This window comes from Tamandua tetradactyla, chromosome X (assembly GCF_023851605.1).
Source record: "Tamandua tetradactyla isolate mTamTet1 chromosome X, mTamTet1.pri, whole genome shotgun sequence".
Lineage (NCBI taxonomy): Eukaryota > Metazoa > Chordata > Mammalia > Pilosa > Myrmecophagidae > Tamandua > Tamandua tetradactyla.
Genome location: NC_135353.1, coordinates 30,448,348 through 30,469,205, shown reverse-complemented (window position 1 = coordinate 30,469,205; position 20,858 = coordinate 30,448,348). Strand labels below are relative to the sequence as shown.

General features: G+C 40.9%; 1 protein-coding gene across 1 annotated transcript in view; it reads right to left on the bottom strand.

Moving 5' to 3' along the window:
• Window positions 1-19,537, bottom strand: part of FRMD7 (FERM domain containing 7) — a 44,696-nt gene extending 25,159 nt beyond the window's left edge. The window contains exon 1 of the mRNA XM_077146939.1: window positions 19,349-19,537. Within this exon, the coding sequence (XP_077003054.1) occupies window positions 19,349-19,537 (189 nt within the window). The remainder of the gene's footprint in view (window positions 1-19,348) is intronic.
• Window positions 19,538-20,858: the final 1,321 nt, after the last annotated feature.

Genomic DNA, 20,858 nt, shown 5'->3' with positions numbered 1-20,858 from the left:
CATTTTCATGGCCTTAGAACTGTTAACTTGCAACTTTATAAATTCCATTTTTGAAAACCATTCCTTTACAGATACACTGCATTCTGGCAGTTTTAACAAACTGAAACACCTACTAATAATTATTTTTTGAACGTATTTTTGACAGTTCTACTTGTTATTGTAACTACATAATGTAATTAAATAGTATGCATAGCAAAAGAATCATGAGCACTATAAAAAGAGTTGTCCTATGAAAACTAAGTTGATTACTTTGTAAAGATTTAATTAGAAGGAATCTCTCAAAATATGCTGTTAAATTAGTTGTGGATAATGACAGCAGTAAAAGATTGGGGAAGAAAAGATATCAGAATCTGGAAAGAGTCTGTATTCCAATTGCTTTTCAAATGTCTACATTCTTATTCCATGTTAAAGAAACCAGTACTGGAAATCACAGATGATGTATTATGGGTGTGGCTTATGGAAGAAAGACAAAGAGGAACACTAATCAGAAATCCATATTGAAAGAGAGATATTTATTATGATTCTCTGCTCTAGCAAAGTTTATTAATTAACTGACCAACTACCACTCATTATATGAAAGAAATTCTAATGTACCCATGTACTTGATCATGTAATTTACAAAAAACGGACTATACAATTAAGGTTAAATAAAGGATACACTGGAACAAAATATAGCATATCACTAACAGTAGTACAATAGGTCATTTTTACTTTTTCCTTATACTTTTCATATTTTCCAAAGAAATGCAATAGACATTATGAAATATAGAAGCATAAAGCCATTCAAAGAATCTTACAGATGCTCCTCCTATTTTCAATGCTAGCTCTGGCATTCACAATAGTTCTCATGCTACTCTCAGGTTATTGTTCTTGAATACACAGGTGATAATCACTCATTCTCCTGAATTTATGGTTATGCCTCATTTTTTTTTTATCCCAAAATATGACCTGGCTTGATAGCCCACTTTAGTTACCATATTTGCTCTTTATGACTTTTGACTCTGTCCAAACACGAAATCCACTCTTCAATATTGAATATTTGTGAGTCGTTTGGAAAAGAATGTGCCCAGTTACAGAAAGCCAAGGAGGAGTTTCAAGAATGTGCTTAGCACCTGCAATAAATATGGAAATGCAGGACATCATGGCCAATTAAGAATGTGGGCTCTGGAGCCAAACACACTTAGCTCTAAGTTCTGGCCCCTCTACCCACTAGAGGGGTGATCTTGAGCAGGCTACTTCATTTTTCTGAGCCTCAATTTTTCAATTGTAAAATAGGATTGTCAGAAGCCAGACACAAAATCATAGATATTGTCTGATTCTATTTATATGAAATGCCCCAAATAGGCAAATCCATAGAGACAGAGCATAAGTTAGATAGATTAGTGATTGCCAAGAGCTTGGGAGAGAGAATGGGAAGTGAGTGCTAATGGGTACAGGGTTTCTTTTTGGGGTGATAAAAATGTTCTGGAATGAGTTAGTCATGGTAGTTGCACAACCTTGTGACTATACTAAAAACCCACTGAATTGTACACTTTAATAGGGTAAATTTTATGGTATGCGAATTATGTCTCAATTTTAATGAGAATCTAGTGAGCATTTAATGAGAATAGTCATGTCAAGTATTTTGCACAACGTCTGGACTATAGAAAGAGCTCAATAAATGTTGGCTATTTGCAGGGTGACCACGTAATTTATTATCCAAACTGGGACACTTTTGAGGGTGACAACAGGTTTGAAACTGCATCTGTTGTGGGAAAACCTGGGTGTATGGTCACCTAGCTATTAGTATTTGGATCAATCAAAGGGTAGATGCTGACAAAGACAGTATTGATTTGAATATCTAAGTTCCAGGATGATAAAGCTCACAGACAGCTCTCCCTATTAGAAATCTGTGCCTGTTGATCATTTTTCCAGTGGCAAGTGAATGAGTTGCCTTTCAGTCATAGTTCTCTGATTGCATATAGTGCATAGGTGGGACTCAGTCATGACAACCACACAAAAAAGACAGGAACAAAGAACTGCCTCAACCTTCTCCTTAATTAAAGCTGTGACAGTGGACCCCTCTCCACTACTATAACACTTTTTTTTTCTGCACTCCTTACTCATTTTTACTAATTCTTGCTTTCCCATTGTAATTTTCACCTGCCCAAGAAATCTGGGCTTCCTTTTGATGTACTCACCTTTGCCCTTTTGTCTTTATAGTTTTGAGATCCTTTCCATCCTTTCTTCCATTTCCCACACGTTACTGCCCTTTTTCTCTGTACCAGGTAAGATGGCCTAGGTATCCCAATGGCCTAGGAGGTGAACAAGATACAAGCATTGCCACCAAAGAGTACATAGTCTGGCAGGCAAGGCAGGCACATCAGTAGATAATCACAGTAGTTTGGTTTAAGTGCCACTATAGAATCACATATGCAGAGGGCACTAATCCAGGATGGTGGGTAAGGGCTCAGCACCAGGGTTTCTTAAAGGGAAAGGCACCTAACCTGAGAGTGGTAGTTTGAAGCTATGTGTACCCCAGAAATATATGTTCTTTAAAATAAACCATTCCTGTGGGTATAAACCTATTATAAGTAGGACTTTTTGGTGAGGCTACTTAAATTAAGGTGTAACTCACTTCACTTAGGGTGAACCTTAATCCTCTTACTGGAGTCCTTTAAAAGGGAAGGAAATTCGGGCAAAAAGAGGGAAAGCCACAGAAGTGAGATGCTGAAAGGAATCCCAGAAGAAAACTGGGAGACCAGCAGACACTGCCATGTGCCCTGCCATGTGACGGAGGAGCCCAAGATTACCAGCAGCCGGTCTTCAAGAAGAAAATGCCATCTTGATGGTGCCTTGATTTGGCCATTTTCACGGCTTCAAAACTGTAAGCTTGTAAGCTAATAAATTACCATTGTTAAAAGCCAGCACATTTTATGGTATCTGCTTCTGGCAGCAAAGCAAACTAAAACACTGAGACCTGAAGTGAAGTGAGAGCTGGAGTTAGCTAGGTGAAGAGGAAAAAATGAGAAGGTGTCAAAGGCAGAGGAGATTAGAAAACCTGGTGTGAGCAATGAAACTGCAAGCAGTTTCATGTTTCCGAAGGAGAAAGTGAGATTTAGTGGCTTGAAAGTAAGCAGAAGCCATATGAGGAAGGCCTTGTGTGCCATGTGAAGCCATATGCCTGAAAGACGGTGGGGAGGGGTACTGAATGATTGTAAGCAGGGGGGAGGTCAAGGTCAGAGCTGGGTTTTAGAAACTCCATCCTGGCAGTAGTCAAAGCAACGCTTCCCAAACAGTTACGTCCACAGGAATCTCCTGGGGACCTTTTATCTCTTTTCTAATTTATCACCACAAATTCTATTTTCTGGTAGACAAAATATGAATGTGATACAATGTTGAATAAACTAGAAGAGATTTAAATGTGTGATAGAGTTTGGAGATTTGTTTTGATTCTCGACGTTAATGACTACACATTAGAAATTGTCAAAGTGAAACAAAATACTACATCTAGCACAAATTCGTTATTTATACGAAAAATAAAAAGATGTCAATCTCTGTAAACTTCATCTTATGTAAATCTTCCCTGAGGCAAAAAAGAAAAAATGTCACTAGCCATTTTTTTTATTCCCCCATAGGGACCTTTTTAAAATGCATTCTTGGATTCAGTAGGTGGGATGTTGGGCCTGAGATTCTGAATTTCTGACAAGCTCAGGTGAGACTGCTGCAGCTGGTATGGACCAAACTGAGGAACAAAGGGCTAAGAGATGGATGGAGGAGGGGAACCAAACACGTGACAGACAGGCCCGTTGGGACTGCTGCAGCAGTTCAGGTAAGAGGCGATGGTACCTTGGACTAACGTGGTGGCGGTGAGAATGGAAAGAGGTGAAAAGTGATCCATGGGTCTGTGGTAGATACCCTTGGACCTGGGAACTGATTGAATGCGGCAGGTCAGGGAAAGGGAACATCCTGGAGGTATTCTCTTTTCAGGCCTTAGGGGTTTGCTCACCTTTTGCCTTCTGCCAGGATAAGGGTTTGCATGCACCCGTGACTGAGCTTAACCTACATTTTGTCACTTTTTATTCACCTTCATGTTTTGCTTTGCTCCTCCCTGACATTTCTTTCTTTACCAGTGGGCCCACAGACCACATGTACAGCAAAGGGCTATCCAAGCAGTTTACCTCACTGACCCCCCTATCCCCGCCTCTTATTACTGAATTATTTTCTTTCCATACCCACCTCTCTGAAGAGCAGGTACTTGAAACTTTCCTGAACAATGTCTGCACATCCTTGAGCCCCTCCTTTGTTATTCCTTACCCTTTGCACAGGTTTGAAAAGAAAAATCACAGCTTGTCATATCAAAAGCTTTTCTGCCAACATAAACTTATTAAATATCTTTTTGGCACCCCCACCTCCAATGTATTCATTGATTCCTTTTAAAGTCACCTACTTGGCATCTTCTTTCTGGCCTTTATATACTGAGAGCTTCCTCGTATGGTATTGCTTTTGCTGTGTAACCCAATCACCCGCTCTGTCACTGCCCTGGAAGCAATTCCATGCAGGATGGTACAAGCACATTCATTGCCACTGAGAATCATTATGGAGACCCTGGTGAACTGTTTCGCCTGGCTGCCCTTCTGGCTAATTTCCACTTATCCTTTTAGTCTTTGACTCCTGAAGTCAAGTGCAAATGTCCTTGTGGAATCCAAGACCAAACAGAACTCTCCAGGAATAGGATCTGGCTCGTGCCAAGTAGAACAGGAAGTCGGCAGATATTTCTACATTTTGGTACCGTTTGGTGCAGTTCCAAACTAAGCATGTTTTCAATGACCCTAAATGAATTTTTCCATGGGATTAACTCTTGGTCTTCATTCTGATCTACATTCCTTTACCTCAATCCAGTTCTCTGTGTATAAGCAGCAATAAGCATGAGATGAGATTGTGGACTTTTCCGAAGGAAGGCAAGCCCTTTCTCCTTTGCTATCATTCACAGGCTACGTCAGGGAATCTCAGAATCCCTTGGGGATTAAAGCCTGGCAGCTCCTTTTTAGGGGCCATCTTACTTTTCATTAAAAATTGCAGCAACAACAACAACAAAAAAAACACACACACTTTTCTTAGACATTTACCAATAGGATTGGATGCAAACAGTTTTCAAAGAAAGAAGCTGAGCATATTTGGAAGGTTTGCACCTGATAAACCAACCATGTCCCTAGGAAAGAGAAATCCCTCAGGACAGAGCAGAAGAAATTCATTGGCCAAATTGCATGCCTTCTGGGGTTCAACTCCTTGTAAGAAAAAGAGAGAGAAAACTGCTGAGAGTGGTGAGACGCCACTTACCAGATAGCAGCAGTTCCTTCTAAAATGGAGCCGTTAAATAATAGGGGGAACAAATGTTAAAATAAATTTAGTTTGAAATGCTAGTGATCAATGAAAGGGAGGGGTAAAGGGTATGGTATGTGTAATTATCTTTTTCTCCATTTTCGTTTTATTTTTCTGTTGTCTTTTTATTTCTTTTTTTGAATTGATGCAAATGTTCTAAGAAATGATCATGATGATGAATATGCAACTATGTGATGATATTGTGAATTACTGATTATATATGTAGAATGGAATGAGCATATCTTAAGAATGTTTGTGTCTCTTGTAAATTTTTTTAAAAAATTAATTAAAAAATAGGGGAAAAAACCCATATAAAAAATAAAAATAAAAATAAAATGGAGCCCTCTCTGAAGGCAGTCAAGTCTTTTAGCAACTTGTGTAGAGAAAGGTGGGGTTAGGCACATCAAAGAATAAAGAATAAACAGGAAGTCAACGGAGACCCTTTCCCCAGAGTCCAAAAAGACTGAGCAATAAACCCTGGAGAGAAGCACAGTTTAACTGGATTCTTAAGATTTTCTCATGGGGCTAAGAAGAGAGAACAACCCTTATATTTGCTTGTGCATGTGTGAAATTCACACCAAATTAAAACTGGCTTTATTTTATTTCTGAAGGCATAAAGCTGTTCAGTGTTACATGTGTGAGAGATGGAAGGCTTAATGTGGTTCAGGATTAAACTGCTCAGAGAAATTTCTTTCTGAAATGTGGCTGTCCTAGGAGACTCCAGGAGAACTATGTTGAGTGGCTGCCTGACCATCATTCCCTTCAGCCATGGCCATATGTATTCTATCTAAACCAAGTTAGGAAGGTACCTTTTTTTTTTTTTGCTAGGGCTGCCCTAACAAACTACCAAAAACTAGGCGGCTTAAAATGACAGAATTTATCATCTCAGAGTTCTGGAGGCTAGAAGTCCAAAATCAAGGGGTTGGCAGGTCCACGTTCCCTCTGAAACCTGCAGGGAAGAATTCGTCTATGACTTTTCCTAACTTTGGATGTTTGCAGGCAATCCATAGTGTTCTTTGGCTTGCAGCTGCGGCACTTCAAACTCTGCCTCCATTGTCATAAGTGTTGTCCCATTTGTCTGTCTGTGCGTGCTTCTCTCATAAAGACGCAAGGAGTATTGCATTAGTGCCCACCCTCCTCCAGTTTGGCCTCACCTCAACTAATCACATCTTCATAAATCCTATTTCCAAATAAGATCACAGTTACAAGACCCAGGATTAAGGCTTGAATATGTAATTTGGGGGCGATACAATTCAACCCATAATTGCAGGGAATTCTGGAATTCAGATGACAAGTCTAGAACCTGATAGATGATACTTTCTGGCAGACACCTTTTTAAAGTTACAAGGAGATGATAATGTGACATTGCCTGAGGCCTTATGCAGGTCTGACAATGACCTGGACAGGTTGCCAGTCCTCACTCATTGCTGGACTAGCTGGATGGAATAAAAAAGTCTCACACTGTTCAGATTTACCCTTCAAACTAGGGGAAAACATGGATAAAACGGGAGAAGAAAACAAGATTACCACTCTAATAGCAATCTTGCCTCCACTCCTGGGACATTGAAATTACCATGCATATACTGGAAAGCCAGTTGAAAAGTGACAGTGTAATAATAGCATTCTCACCACAGTGCTCCCAAGTCTTGTCGAAATTACTACTTACTGTGGGTAATTAAAACAATTATAATTGTTTGTTTCCACGTAATGCTTTAGTACTAAATCCATGTAGTGTGCGTGACGCACAACCACATTCCAAATGGTAGTTGGAATTTTCTTTTAAGCTCAAAATTGATAAAACGTTCTGCATAAATCTAGCAATGTGAGGCTTACTCAGGACACAACAGAAACAATTAGATATTATGTAGTCCAGATTTCTCATCCTACAAGTGGGGAGGTTTAGATCCAACCCAGGGAAGTGACTTATCCAAGGACTTTCCGCAGGGTAATGGTAGAACTGGGAACTGAACTCATGGCTTCTGTCCTCCAGTAATGGGCTCATTTCATTACACCATGCTGTCCTTAAAGGTCAAGGGAGAAGTAATAGCTAGGTGTATGAAGGATAAGAGAGGAAGAAACATCAACTTGTTCCTTTCATTCCCTCTATATTTTCATACCCTGTTTTTTCCTAACTTTATTCAACTTTTCACTGTATTGTTTAATCACTTTTTTTCTCCTTATTGCTTCAATGTGTCTCCTTCTCCTTTTGCCTCCTTTTTCTCCTCAGCTCTCAATAATTCTTTTCTTTCCTAGAATCAGCTTTGCTCCATTTATCAAGACTGCTCACTAGAATTCTCCGGGGGCTCTAAGCAAAATTTCACAGAATCTCTATATAACAAAGTCACTAAGAAACAATCCTTTAATTTGTCTGTTTAATAAGAAGCCATGAAATCCAACATGGTAGGGTTACTGTGGAGAATTTGTATTGCCCTAACAGGAACTATTTTTTAATATACTTAAGAAATTACCCCAAACTGAATGGCGCTTAGGGATCCGTAAGAAGGTAATATTTCATTGCATAAGGTATACACCGAGATGTTAAAATCTGGGCAATGGGAGTATACGTGACATTTATTTTCTTCCTTTTGTTTACCAGAATTTCCTAGTTTATCTATAATGAACTTATGTTGTATTATATTTTAAAGCTGGATATGAAAATTTTAGAATTTTAATGAAATTTAAGGCTTCTAACTGATTGGCAAAATGAGAGGTCATGTGAGCAATCACTCAAGCTAATCTCACTGTCTCTAAGTGTCTCACTCTCCACATTTTCACACCCTCACGTCATCCCCCACTCTTTCCAGGTGTGCATGCATGTCAGCACCTGTGGACTACACTCAGGTACCAGTTCTGCCCTGGGGCAGGAAGCCTATAAGCTGCCCCAGCCTCAGAAGCTCCATCCTTGCAGCAGTCCCTTAGGACCTGTAATTTTACTGCTCTTTCCCTTCCCAGATGTCTACCTGAATTCTTGACCCTTTGTCCACCTGGTCTGTTCGCTTGGGTTCCTGTTCCTTGGGTTGGAGCTTTAATTGCAGCCATCTAGGCTTCACTTAGCTCGTCTCTCCTCTTGACTGTTCTCCATGTATGCTGCACAAATGGTAAGTGTTTCATGAAGATTTGCTGAAGTTAACCCTTGGGCTTACTTGCAGCTTTCTTCTCCTTTCCACTTAGGCTCTCCTAGTATATGGTCATCCGAGCCCTGAGCCTTGACCTCTCATACACGTGGTCCTTGGAGGTAAATTGGGTTCTACAATCCAAAACCCAAAGATTACACATTCTTTTCAGTCTGGCTGAGTCTGGAGCTGGCCCTGGTTTGGGAACCTCTGTTTTCCCCCCTCCCTCTTCAAGGTTATTTCAATATTTGGCCTCCTTGAGCTCACTATGGCAGATCTATTGTTAGAATGTGTGACATGAAACTGTTTGTGGGATTCTCTAATTGTACCCATGTACAAGCAAAGTCAAGTCAAGCCCAGAAAATTTTAATTCATACATTTCTTATAAATACTATACACCAAAAAATCTAGTTTACAAGAAAGGAAGAGAAAGAATGTTTATTTTGCAAAATGTAGAATTGTGGAGAACCTGGGGTAAGGTTAGTGGCAGCAGGATTTGTAAGTTTAGGAATCTTTAATAGGAGACTAGGTCCCCAAAGGTACTAAACTTTGTGTCTTAAAATTAGTGGCACACCCCCAAGGAGAGCTTTTCCAATACCATTCTCCTTTAATTGCTTAGATGGAATTATTTGTGCAAAAGGCTCTGGTTAAGGTGACTCATTGCTATTTATAAATCAAAACCAAGGATATTCCTCCAACTGAATGTAGAATTTGACATTTGCCCAATTTAAGAGGCTCTAATCCACATTCATCCAAATGCACAAATGAGCACACATGTTCGCAGTGGCACCCACAGATCAACTTGGCATGCCTTTTTATGTTATTAGGAATAGAGATGACCTCTCTTTCTTGTATTTTCTGGGACCTTTAGACAGGGTATTTCTCGTCTATGGTCAGCCACACCATTTTATTTGGTTGCAGGTCTGGTTCAGAGAAAAATTGTTAGCAGAATCCATGAAATTTTTGTGCCATGATCCCCCTGACTTAGACTTGTCTTCCTAGAATATTTTATCAGCAAACTGGCATTTTTTCAGCTAACTCATTACAGCAGGAATTAGCTGCCTGGCAGCTGAGAGCAAGTACAGAATTCATTCTTTTATTGATGCAATAGATATTTATTGAGCATTTACTATGTTTCAGCTTAAGTACTGTCTATATAACAGCTACTGCCTTCACCGAATTAACAGAACTCTCTGCATCCTTTTGGACTCTTAATCCCACTCATTGAGCTCCTTAAGAATGACCTGCTTCTTTTACCTTATGAATTCCCAAGCTCAGTATACCTCTTTCAAACCCTGTCCATGTCTCTAAATTGGATCTATTGTCCAGATCACCCAGATCAGTTCTCATTTCCACTCATTACTAGCTCTGTGACTTAGGGCAGGTTACTTTACCTCTCTGCCCAGTTTGCTGATCTGTCAAAGGGATGTACTGACAGTACCTACTTCACTGAGGATTTCAATGAGCTAATACAAGTAAACACTTAGGTACCTGGCACATAATAAACCTTCATATCTATATATTGTTATTATATATTATTAATATATATATATATATTTTATTATTCCATTAGTTGCAAAACTAATTGAACTGTCATGGTGGGAAGTGGGCTTGATATTTTGAGTGCAATGCCCAGAACCTTTTCCTATTGCGTGATGTAGTTATGAGCAGCTTGGAGAGTCTGGCCCTGCCATTTGGGAGGACGCCTTTATTTTGATTATTTATACATCAACATTTTTTTTCCCAAAATGAAGTTTCCTTGAATAATTTGTTTTTTTTGTACTTTATTTCAAAAACAAAATATGCTTATTTTTAAAAGTCAAGGTGAAAGCAAAGAAACAGAAAAGCAAGAAAAAAAGAAAGTGTTCCCAAACCTATCAAGAGACAGCCAGTCTAAGGATAAGCCTTAGGTATAAGCCTTCCAGACTCTCAATGCATGTGATACATAATATTCTTTGATGCGCAGTAGTTTTTAAACTACTTTGTAATTAATTTGTATGTAAAATACTTTGCATTATATTATGATATCATCATTTGTTTCTGTATAAGAAACCCCTGTGTTGGACATGTAAATTATTTCCACCTTTTAGCTATTGCAAGCAATGTTAAGACAAATAGCTTAGCCTATAAAGATGTACTTACACCTATGCACACACCCTTAATGATTTCCTCATAATGCATCTTTCCAGAAATTTTAATTTGTCCAGTGTATTTTGGTTGTGTTGTTGGTTGCCGGTGTTATTTTGGTTTGAGACTTTTTTTATATAGTATTTTTACTGAGAAATCTTCACACACATACAGTCCATACGTGGTACACAATCAATGGCTCATAATATCGTTGCTCGAGATTTTTAATTAAATGTGGGAATGTTTCATTAATTCTCATTTAAATTTTAAATTAAACATGAAATTCAACTTGTGGAAATGGGGCGGGACAGTGGTAGCCCTTGCCTGATAAAGCAGTGGAAGGATTTTAAGAACCCAAACTTCTGACTTAGCATCATCAGCAGGCTATAGGGGAAAGAGTTGGAGTTCCGGAATCAACACCTCTACTTTCAGTTCGTGGCTCAGCTCTTACTTGCAGTTGTCTGACCTTGGGCTCATATTTAACCTTGCTGAACCTTAATTTCTTTGTATGATAAAGCCCTTCTATGAAATGACCCCCGCACACACATGTCCTGTCTCATCTCTCAGTGTTTCCCCACTCTCACAGCATTCTTTGTCCTCAGTGTTAAGTTCCAACCAGATTGTGCTGCTTCACAAACCTTTCCCTGTGCTTTTCTCTTTGTCTTGACCGACCTTCAACTCTGCTTCTTCCATTCCCCAACTCCTTATACATGCCTAAGTAATCAGTACTCAGAAAAATGAGCGTGACCATCCTTTCCACGTGCACACTTCAAAAACACTTCAAGCTGGGTGAAGTGCCCCTCTTCTGTGGTGCCATTAAAAAATCCTCTCCCTTGTCACCATCATTTGTGTACAACTCACTGTCACGTATGTACCAATTTTTATTTCTGATTCTTCCACTAGGCTGAGCCCCTTTGGGTGGGGGACTCTTTCTTATTCATCTCTGCATTTTCAATACACATCACAGTGCAAGGAAGCGGTGAGAGCTCATAAAAACTTGTTAAATGAGTGTTGAATGGAGTATAATAATACCTAATTCGCAATCATATTTACTAGCGACTGTAAGAAATACTGTCAGTGGCAATTTCTGGAACATAGATCAGGAAATGGTCTCTCACTCCATTAAAGGCAATTGACAGTAACTTTGTGAGAGATCTGTTACAATCACTGAAAGTGTTCAGAGTATGAAGTTCTGGAGAACCTTTGTCTCCCTTCAAGTCTGTTGAAAGGTGAATTTTGTCATTAAAGAAGGAATCTCAGGGGACAAAGGACCTATTGTCTAAGACAGCTGAACCCTGTGATTAGTGGGGAGGCACCAAGCCTCAAATGCTTCCAGGGCCTGGGTCAATTCACCCATACAGATCACCCTTCTCTGGCCCCACACTTTGGTCCCAGAAAAGAAGGAGGAAGTGGGGAAAGGGGAAGAGCAGGAATAAAGAGAAAAGGCTTGAATAAGTCTCTGTGGGGGTAATAATTGCAGCTTTTGCGCTGCAGCTGTGTTTAGAAGCAGACAAGCTATACATCAGCAAGTTCCACAGCCCCCGGTGACGTGCCCCCCCCCCCCCCCCCCCCCCCCCCGTCACTTTCCATTCCTCCTGAGCTTTGCAGCTCTCCACAAATCTTCACCGTGGTGCTTTGCCCTGGCATCTCATTGGCCAACTCGGCATTACCTCCTAGTGTGCAAAGAACTGTCAAGGGTGGATCTCCAAGCAGTAGAACTGGTCTAACCGAATGTTTTTTCCAGTTCTCACAGTCTGGCGCAAAGCTGCTTAGTGGCCCTGGGGATCTCCAAGGCCAGGGCTTTGCTATGCAGCTCGGATGGCAGTCTCCAGGGCCTTTTAGGAAATGGCTGGGCCAGGCCAGCCAACTCGCAGGTAGTTCTGTGCCTCAGGCCATAGCCTTTTGATCCAGAGGCTTTGGGCTCAGCTCAGTCAGTCTGAAGGATTTCTCTTTATCTCCTATTGCAATTGACAAATTTGAGACAAGTCGAACAATGATGCTGATACAGGGCAAGCTGCATTTAAAAGAAAGAGAGAAACTTCTGTAGAATTCAGAGGACACTTGCTCTTCATTTAGCAGATTTCGCAGGGAGAGAAGCTGTGCAGAAAGCTCCAGCTGCAGGGAAGGGAGCCTCAGCAGGTCCTCCCCGGTGCTCAGGCAGGCGGGGCCCTGCGCCGTGATGAAAGGTGAAGGGGTGGCAAGGCCCCAAATAACTGCAGCTCTTCACAGAGATTCCCACGAGTGCAGACTTGAACAAACATCCAACCGCCACCCACCCGGTTCCCTCCCCCAGTGCCTCAAATGTTTTTTGGTTTGGGTTCCCTCCTCCTTTCAGAGCTGTGGGGTTGGGAGGAGAAGAGGCAGGGCAGGGCGGCGGTGGGAAAGTCTGCGTGCCGGCCTCTCCTCTCAGCTCCAGCAGCAGGAAGGCAGCCTGGCAGCCAGGTGACAGCAGAAGATGTGGGGCCCCAGCGGGGTGGGACGGGCGGCACCCAAACCACACTTGGCCCATCGCTCAAACTGGCCCCAGGCCAGTCGGAGCACAAGCACTTTCTTTCTTTTTCAGTTCAATTTACTCTCTGAATCAACAAACCTTAGGATATGGAGGGGCAAAGCAAACTCAGTAGTTTAAACAAAGGCATTTGCCAGGCAGCTCGGGGCCCTTTGCAGTGACAAATAAATCCCTGGCAAAGAGACGGCCGACTTTGGCTAGTCTGGGGCCTTCTGATTCCAGGATGATTTTTCTGACCTGGTTTTGAAGCTCCGTCCCTTGGAGCTCTTTGTACAGTTAATGGGGATGGTGGTGAACTGAACTGGTCAGTCTGGTGATCAACAAATAGATTGAGCATCTAGCGTGTGATGGGCTTCTGGGAGGCAGAGGAATCACCCTTGAATCATAAACCCACCACCTACCCAATGACAAGCCAGGGTTTTTTTTTTTTTTGTATGCTGTTTGGTGGGGATCACATTTCATTATTTTTCCGTGTGAGTATCCCGTTATTGCAGCACCATTTGTTGACTTTTGATTTGTTTGCTTGTTTGTTTTTTTGGGAAGTGTGCGGACTGGGAATCAAACCCAGGTCTCCCGCATGGCAGGCGAGAATTCTACCACTGAACTACCGTCGCACTCCCACCAGCTAAGATTTTGAAGCTAAACAGACCCGGGACCTGAATCCCAGTTCAACCATTAACTAAATAGCAATGTGACCTTGGATAAGTCAACCTTTCTGAGCCTCAGTTTACATATGCCCGTAGAGAGAAAAATAATATTCCAGCCCTCTTCAGCTTAGAATATTCCTGCTTGGACATAAGTAGCACCATCTAAACTTGGAGCCAAATTCCACCTGGCCTCGGTATAGCATACAGTGGTCTGTGTTTTACAAATATGAACTGATTTAAGCTTTGTAGAAGTCCTATGGAGTGATTGCTCTTATTTTTTCCCATTTTACAGATGAGAACAGAGAAGGCACAGGGAGCTTATGTAACTGTCCTGGATAGAGACATATGCTTGATTTGGGTGAGGATTAAGTGAGATAGTACATTCAAAATACACCTAGCACACAGGCCATCAAAAATTTTATTTATCATAATTACTCAGTAGGATTGTTGTTGCCATTATATTAATTGTGCTAGCATTACTAGCAAGTAGTGACCACAGAGTAATTTAAAATGTAATTAAATGCAAAGAATTTGGCTATTTCCATCTGCTTCCTTAAAGAAAGCTGGACATTATTTTAGGTAACTCTGGACAGTTATTATGGACCCTCCCATGATGAATGACTCCAGGGGGAAGAGCAAATCCTCTAGAGCTGCTGACTCAGCAAGGGCCAAACCAAGCAGAGCGCCAGGATGAACTAACCCCAGGAAACCCCAGAGGAATTGCAGACATGGGGGAAAGCAGCTCTATTGCCTGAGGGGGGCTGGAAAATCAAGCATTATCAAAAGGAAAAAGGTCGTGTTCATTTGGTTTGCAGAGTGAGGAATCAAAGAGGTTGACAAGCAAAGGAGAAGAAGGCATTAAGAAGTCTTGAGCGCTTACTTTGTGTCAGAAACCTCATCTCTACTATCTCATTTAATCTTCACAATGACCCCATTTTAGTAATAAGGACACAGGAAAAGAAAGGTAAGCAGACTCACCAGAGGTCTTACACCTTAAACCTTGTTAGGCTGAGACTAGAACTCAGTTTGTGCCTTACTCCAAAAGCATTTCCCTTTCCATGATCCCACCCACAAATCCAAAACAAAACTCATCATTTGCCCCCAAGAACTTGGTCGTCCTATTTTATCTTCTGTCTTGGTGAAAAGGTCACCATCCAATCAGTCACCTAAGCAAGATACTTGAAGGTCATCCAGATTCCTTCTCACTCATCTCCGATATCCAGATGAGCTTTAAATTCTAGAAATTCTACCTCATTAGCATCTCTTTTATCTATCTACCTTAGTTTCCTAGGGCTGCCAAAGTGCTACCAACTGACAGGCTTAAACAATAAGAATTTGTTTTGTCACAGTTTATAGGTCAGAAATCTGTAATCAAGGTGTTAGCAGGATTGGTTCCTTCTGGAGGATGGTTTCTCCCTCTCTCCTCACTTCTGGTGGTTGCTAGCGATCCTTGGCAACCCTTGGCTTATTGCTGCATCATTCCCATCTCTGCTTCCATTGTCACATGGCCTTCTTCCCTGTGTCTCTTCTGTGGCTCTGTATCCAAATGTCTCTCTAGTTTCTCTTATAAGGGCACCAGTCATTGGATTCAAAACCCACCCTAATCCCATATGACCTCACCTTAACTGACTATATCTACCATAACCCTATTCCAAAGAAGTTCACGTTCTTGGGGTCTGGATGGACATAAACTTTGGCAGGACACTATCCAACTCACACACCATCTTTTCTCTCTGCTTCCAAAATTAACTATCTAAGTTCCAGCCCTATCAGTCTGAAGCGCTGATGTTTGGCCAATGTGTTAAGACATAAATTGGGTATCTGAAATTGGAGCCCCTGAACTTGATGCTATGATCTCCAGATTCCAACTGGTATCTCCAGCACTTAGAACATATATTTCATTAAATATTGGTTGAGTGGAAGAAAGAATAAATTAATAAATAAAAAGATGCTGAAGTTCTCACTCTGAACTGTTTTCACTAACTTCCTTAGCTCCTAGTCAGCGACTTAAATAGCTTATTCTTTGGGAAGTTTTCTCTGACATCCCAAGTCTAGCTTTTCAGAGATGAATTAAGGCTCAGATAGGTAAGTGACTTGCCCGAGGTCACACAGCTTATAAATGACAGTCAGATTTAAACCCCAGTCTATCAGAATCCAATTTTATATCATCTCATTTGCAGTACCCCTCACAACAACTTTAGAAAGAACTAGTTAAGTGACCTGCCCAAGATTACACAGCTCAAATGGTGCCGTTTTTGTAGCTCTAAATCCAGGTATATTCCACTACACCAGAGCTACTTCATCTCATGGGAGTTGGAAGCGCTTTGCCTCATGAAGGGGAGAAAGGCTATCCATCTTGTTATTGATAAAACTACAAAAGTTCCTCACCATGACAAATACAAAAATCCTACTCCAGAGCAAACATCTCAAGGGTAATAAAACCACCACTGATGAAAAATCACTAAGCAATTCTTTGCTTTCTTACTTAGCTTGAAAAATGCTCAGCAGTGGCACAGCCTCCTATTTGTTTCTTTCAGAAAATGAGATCTGGTGGGCTTTCTACCGGACTCCCAGAGGAATATGGCGAGCTGACTCACTATATTCTCTCACTGGGTGAGCTGCTGAATACCCACTGCTGTGGCTGATATGGTCACTTAGCAATCAAGTAAGTGTCAGAGTAGAGATGTTTCAAACTCTTCTTTTAACTTTAGACTCCAGAAACCTTTGAAGTGATGTTATTTTGGAAATTCCCCTCCACAATGCTTCTGTCAAGACAGAACTGCAGCGGATGGGGGGAGGGGGAGTTGGTAGGATATCAGGCAGTAGAACTGTTAAATATGGTGATGGATTTACTATTTTGTAAAGCTCTTCATCTAAACCTGAGATAAGCTCAGGCTTAAAAGGAATTTGTCCTCCAAACAGTCATCACTGCAATTTGTGTGTGTGTGTGTGTGTGTGTGTGTGTGTGTGTGAGTGGATTTGGAGGAGAGAGGGGATACAGAGTCAAGTTAAAAACTTGATCTTCGCTATTCCTTCTGTTCTAAGAGCTCAGGGAGTCTTTTCTTTTTCAATCCAGAAAAGTCCTCATCCCTGCACTGAAGAGGCAAAACTGAATTGTCACTAAATCCTGCAATTAATTTTCTTTTCTTGGGTGCATGAACCCGAGTCTCCCACATAGAAGGCGAGCATTCTAACCACTGAACTACCCGGGCACCCTGCAATCAACTTTTGAATCATCCACTTACACCATTTCTCTTTTTGCCAACCCACCCCTCCCATCATTCAAGAAAGCCCTCCTTGATTATCTAAGGATAATATCTATGGTGAGCGCCAACAGGAGGGATGATGGTGATATTTGACAATGATCGGTTTCATGAAATAAATATGAATTTTTCAAAATGGCAGAAGTTTTCACTGAGTTCATTTTCTTCATTAGATTAACTTCAGTTGGCACGTTCTAGCAACTCTGAAGTCCTGCATCTATCCCCAGAACACTCTTGGGAATTCAGGATTGGTTCTCAGAGTTAAGATATAAAATCAACACACAGTGCTTCAGATATGCAACCATCGAAAAAGCAAGACGGTTCTGGGGCCAGCCACTCTTCACAGTAATCGAACAGGAAGCATCAGTAAGCCAAAGACAGAGTGCATCAATCACAAAGGGTGTCCCTCACCTATGCAATGATGGGAAAGGAAGTCACGGAGGAATAAGTGGCTAGTATCCAGCCAGCACTGCACAGACCAGAGTGTGCTGGTATTCAAATACTTCACCTACTCATATGGCAGAGTCCATTGTGCCCGGAACAAGGCCTGGACTATATTAGGCCCTCCCTCAACAATAATTTGACTAATGTTAAAGCGTTATCGACATGATTCACTACTAATGCTCTCATCATTATCATCACCATCATCATCATAATCAGTCCACTGTCATTTAGTAGAGAAGATACATTGGATGAGTGGATGCTAACTTAAGCCTCTGCCCCATCAGGACAAAGCTGCTTATGGGACTGCAGCCAGTGCTACTGCCACTTGGTAACACCACAATTGCTACTTACAGCCTAGCCTCCCTCAGAGCAAAAGGGATCAGATGCTTTGACACCCGAATTGCTGGGTATCAAATCTCTCCCATTGTCTTCCAAAGGAACACAGTGTGTTGCAGCTGAAAAGAGACGATCTGACTTGGAGCCAAATCATGCCGGCTTCAAGTTGCTGGAATCGGTTTCTCAGAAGGTGAATTTTGTGAAGCTCTGGTACTGCGCTTCCTCACCTCCCTATTTAATTGGATTTGAATTTGAACTGCACATTCCAAAAGCTCTTCTGTCACTTTTTGTCAAAGATTTCTCTTTGAGTTGCTTGAAACATCTATTTAAAAACTTAGCCTAAAGCAGTGTCTTTTGAATACCCAGTTCACAAAGTCAGGTACTGGAGCACTGTGATTGTACATCACCAGCCTTCAATGGATGAACTACTCAAAAGACATTTTCCACCCCTTCAATAGAGCTGTAAGAAAGAAAAGGAAATGCTTCATACTTCTAATGGAAGCTATTTGCTGCAAAAACAAATCATTCAGGTCCATGGACCTAGAAATGCCTTTTGCACATAAAAGAGAAAGCGAGAGACAGCAAAACAGTTGGCCAAATCCACGAAGTCATCACCCCCAAAGCACATGATTCAAATAAAAATGAAACACTCATTTGAAAAATGGATTACCCACACACCCAACATCGCAGCTAGCTACAGTACTTGTCAGTTTATATATAAAAGAAAACAACCAACATTTTGTGTGAATTTTAAAGACAGTGAACTACTTGTACCTTGTTACTAGTTTGGGTAAATATCTGAGCAAATAGCACTTTTTTGTTCTAATAAAAATGTAGAACATTTCAAAATGCTAGAACATAAATCCTGACATCAAAAAGTACATATCTTAAGAAACTGGATGATGAGCCAGCCCCAAATGATGTGCTTAATACATTTGTTCTTTCTTGAGGAGATGAGGTATAATTGTACGCAATCATCTTGGAGCTAGGAATTATATTAAGAACCCTGAACTATAAGCACTAAATCAAACTAAATAGTCTCTTATCCTATTTTTCTCTTTCGTACTTGTCATTACTTTCTGCAGTTCTCGTTACAAGTGCATAATTCTACCCTCAACCCTGTAGATTTCCCTCAGAAAAGGAGGGTAGTTTTTTTTTCTCATCTTTCCCCCCAGAATCACAGTTTTTTCACCACGACTGCTCATGGGGTGAGACATACAGACAAATAATTTCAATGGGCAATAATACTTTATTGAGTAGGATAACTAAGTTATTGCTACTTTGCCTTTTTACAAATATTCAGCATCTCTCAAAATGTACTTTTGCTTTCCCTCGAGAAAAGTGAACCTGTGCTAGAAGAAAGGTTAATGGGAAAACATGCGCTGCATCGTGATATTAAATACAGATTTCTTTTTCCAAAGCTAAAAACCACAGCCCTCCTTCATTCAGTCCCAAAGAAGACATAACATCGCCAGCTAATGGGCTGTCCACAAATGACCATGATTGAATGAATAATAAAGGAATAATAGCAATGTGATTTTCACTTACATCAACCACAAAAATCTTCTGGGAATCATCCAAAAACTGCACTTTTAAATGTAGCATTCTCGGAGAGGCCGTCGAGTTGCCAGCAGGCTCAGAGTGCTGTTGGTGCTGCGAAAGGAAGGGGGCTTTCTCAAGGAATTTCGCTCTCAGCTGGATGCAGTGCGTTGAGTCCCCCCACCCCCACCCAGGCATCCGCACCCTCAGCAGGGCACACTTCTGTTTGCTTGAAGTGATACACACCCAAGGACATTTGTCCTGCCGAACGTGGCCGATCAATAGCGTCTGGCCAGTCTCCTATCTGAGCAATGTCGGAATCAACTGGACTCTCTCTACCCTCTTAGATGCAGTTCCTTTCTTCACAGAACATTTTAAAGAAAGCAAGCATTTGCCACCACTGGGGATTTTCTTTATTTCGTAAGAGCACAGGTTGAGAAGCCCCGATGAAGCTTCAATAAACCCAGAATAGCCCTACTCAAAAATAAAAAGATTAGTGTTGATCTCATTTTATACTGGAAATTCCATGGCCAAACTAGGAAGCTTTACACATGTATTTTAAATTTTAATTATTTTGAATTCACGTGATTCCAAAACCAAAACTATATGAAAAAGGAAATACAGAAAAGTCTCAATTCCACTCTTGCCCCCCTCCATTCTGCCCCCTACCATTGCACTCCATCGGTAGCATTTTTATTAGTTTGCTTGTTTTTTTTTATTTAGCCTTTAATGTTTTCTTATGCGCATACTGTGCAAGCAGATACAAATGAATCTTCTCTTATTTCGGTAACATGCTATCACAATCAATCCTTTTTACAGCTGCATAATTCTGCATTGGGCGGATGAGCCATAGTTTACTCAACCAGTTCCCCTCTTACTGGACATGGGTTTTTTCAGGCTGAAATAGATATCTTTATAAATATGTCATTGCATACATGTGAGGATGTATCTGTAGGATCGAGCTCCAGAAGTGGAGTTGCTGGTTAAGGGTAATACATAAGTAATTTGTATAGTTACTTCTAAACTTCCTTCAAAAAGAGTCGGTTTTTGGAACTGCAAAAAATCAATTTGCAGTTCCACAGGCAACAGCTGAGAGTGCCTATTTTCTCCAGTAGTTTGCCAACAGTTTGGGGTGTCAAACTTTCGGATCTTTGCCAAACTGATAGGTGAGAAACAGAATCTCAGTGTGCTTTTGAATTGGAATTTTTCATATTATGAGTGAGGTTCGGTACATTTTCATATGCTTAGGGGCATTTTGATTTCTTTTTCTGTGAAATCATCTGTTCATGTATTCACATGGCCCCTTTTTAAAGTATTGGTTTCTTTTTTAGACTTTCTCCTCAATTTCAAGGAAACCTTTTAAAATTTGGGAAATTAGCCCTTGGCCTGTTATGAATTACAAAATGTTTTCCACCATTTGACCTTTGTCTTTTGACTTTGCCTTTGAGGTATGTGTATGTGTGTGTGTGTGTGTGTGTGTGTATGTGTGCATGTAGGTGTATCTGTGTGTGTTTGCCTG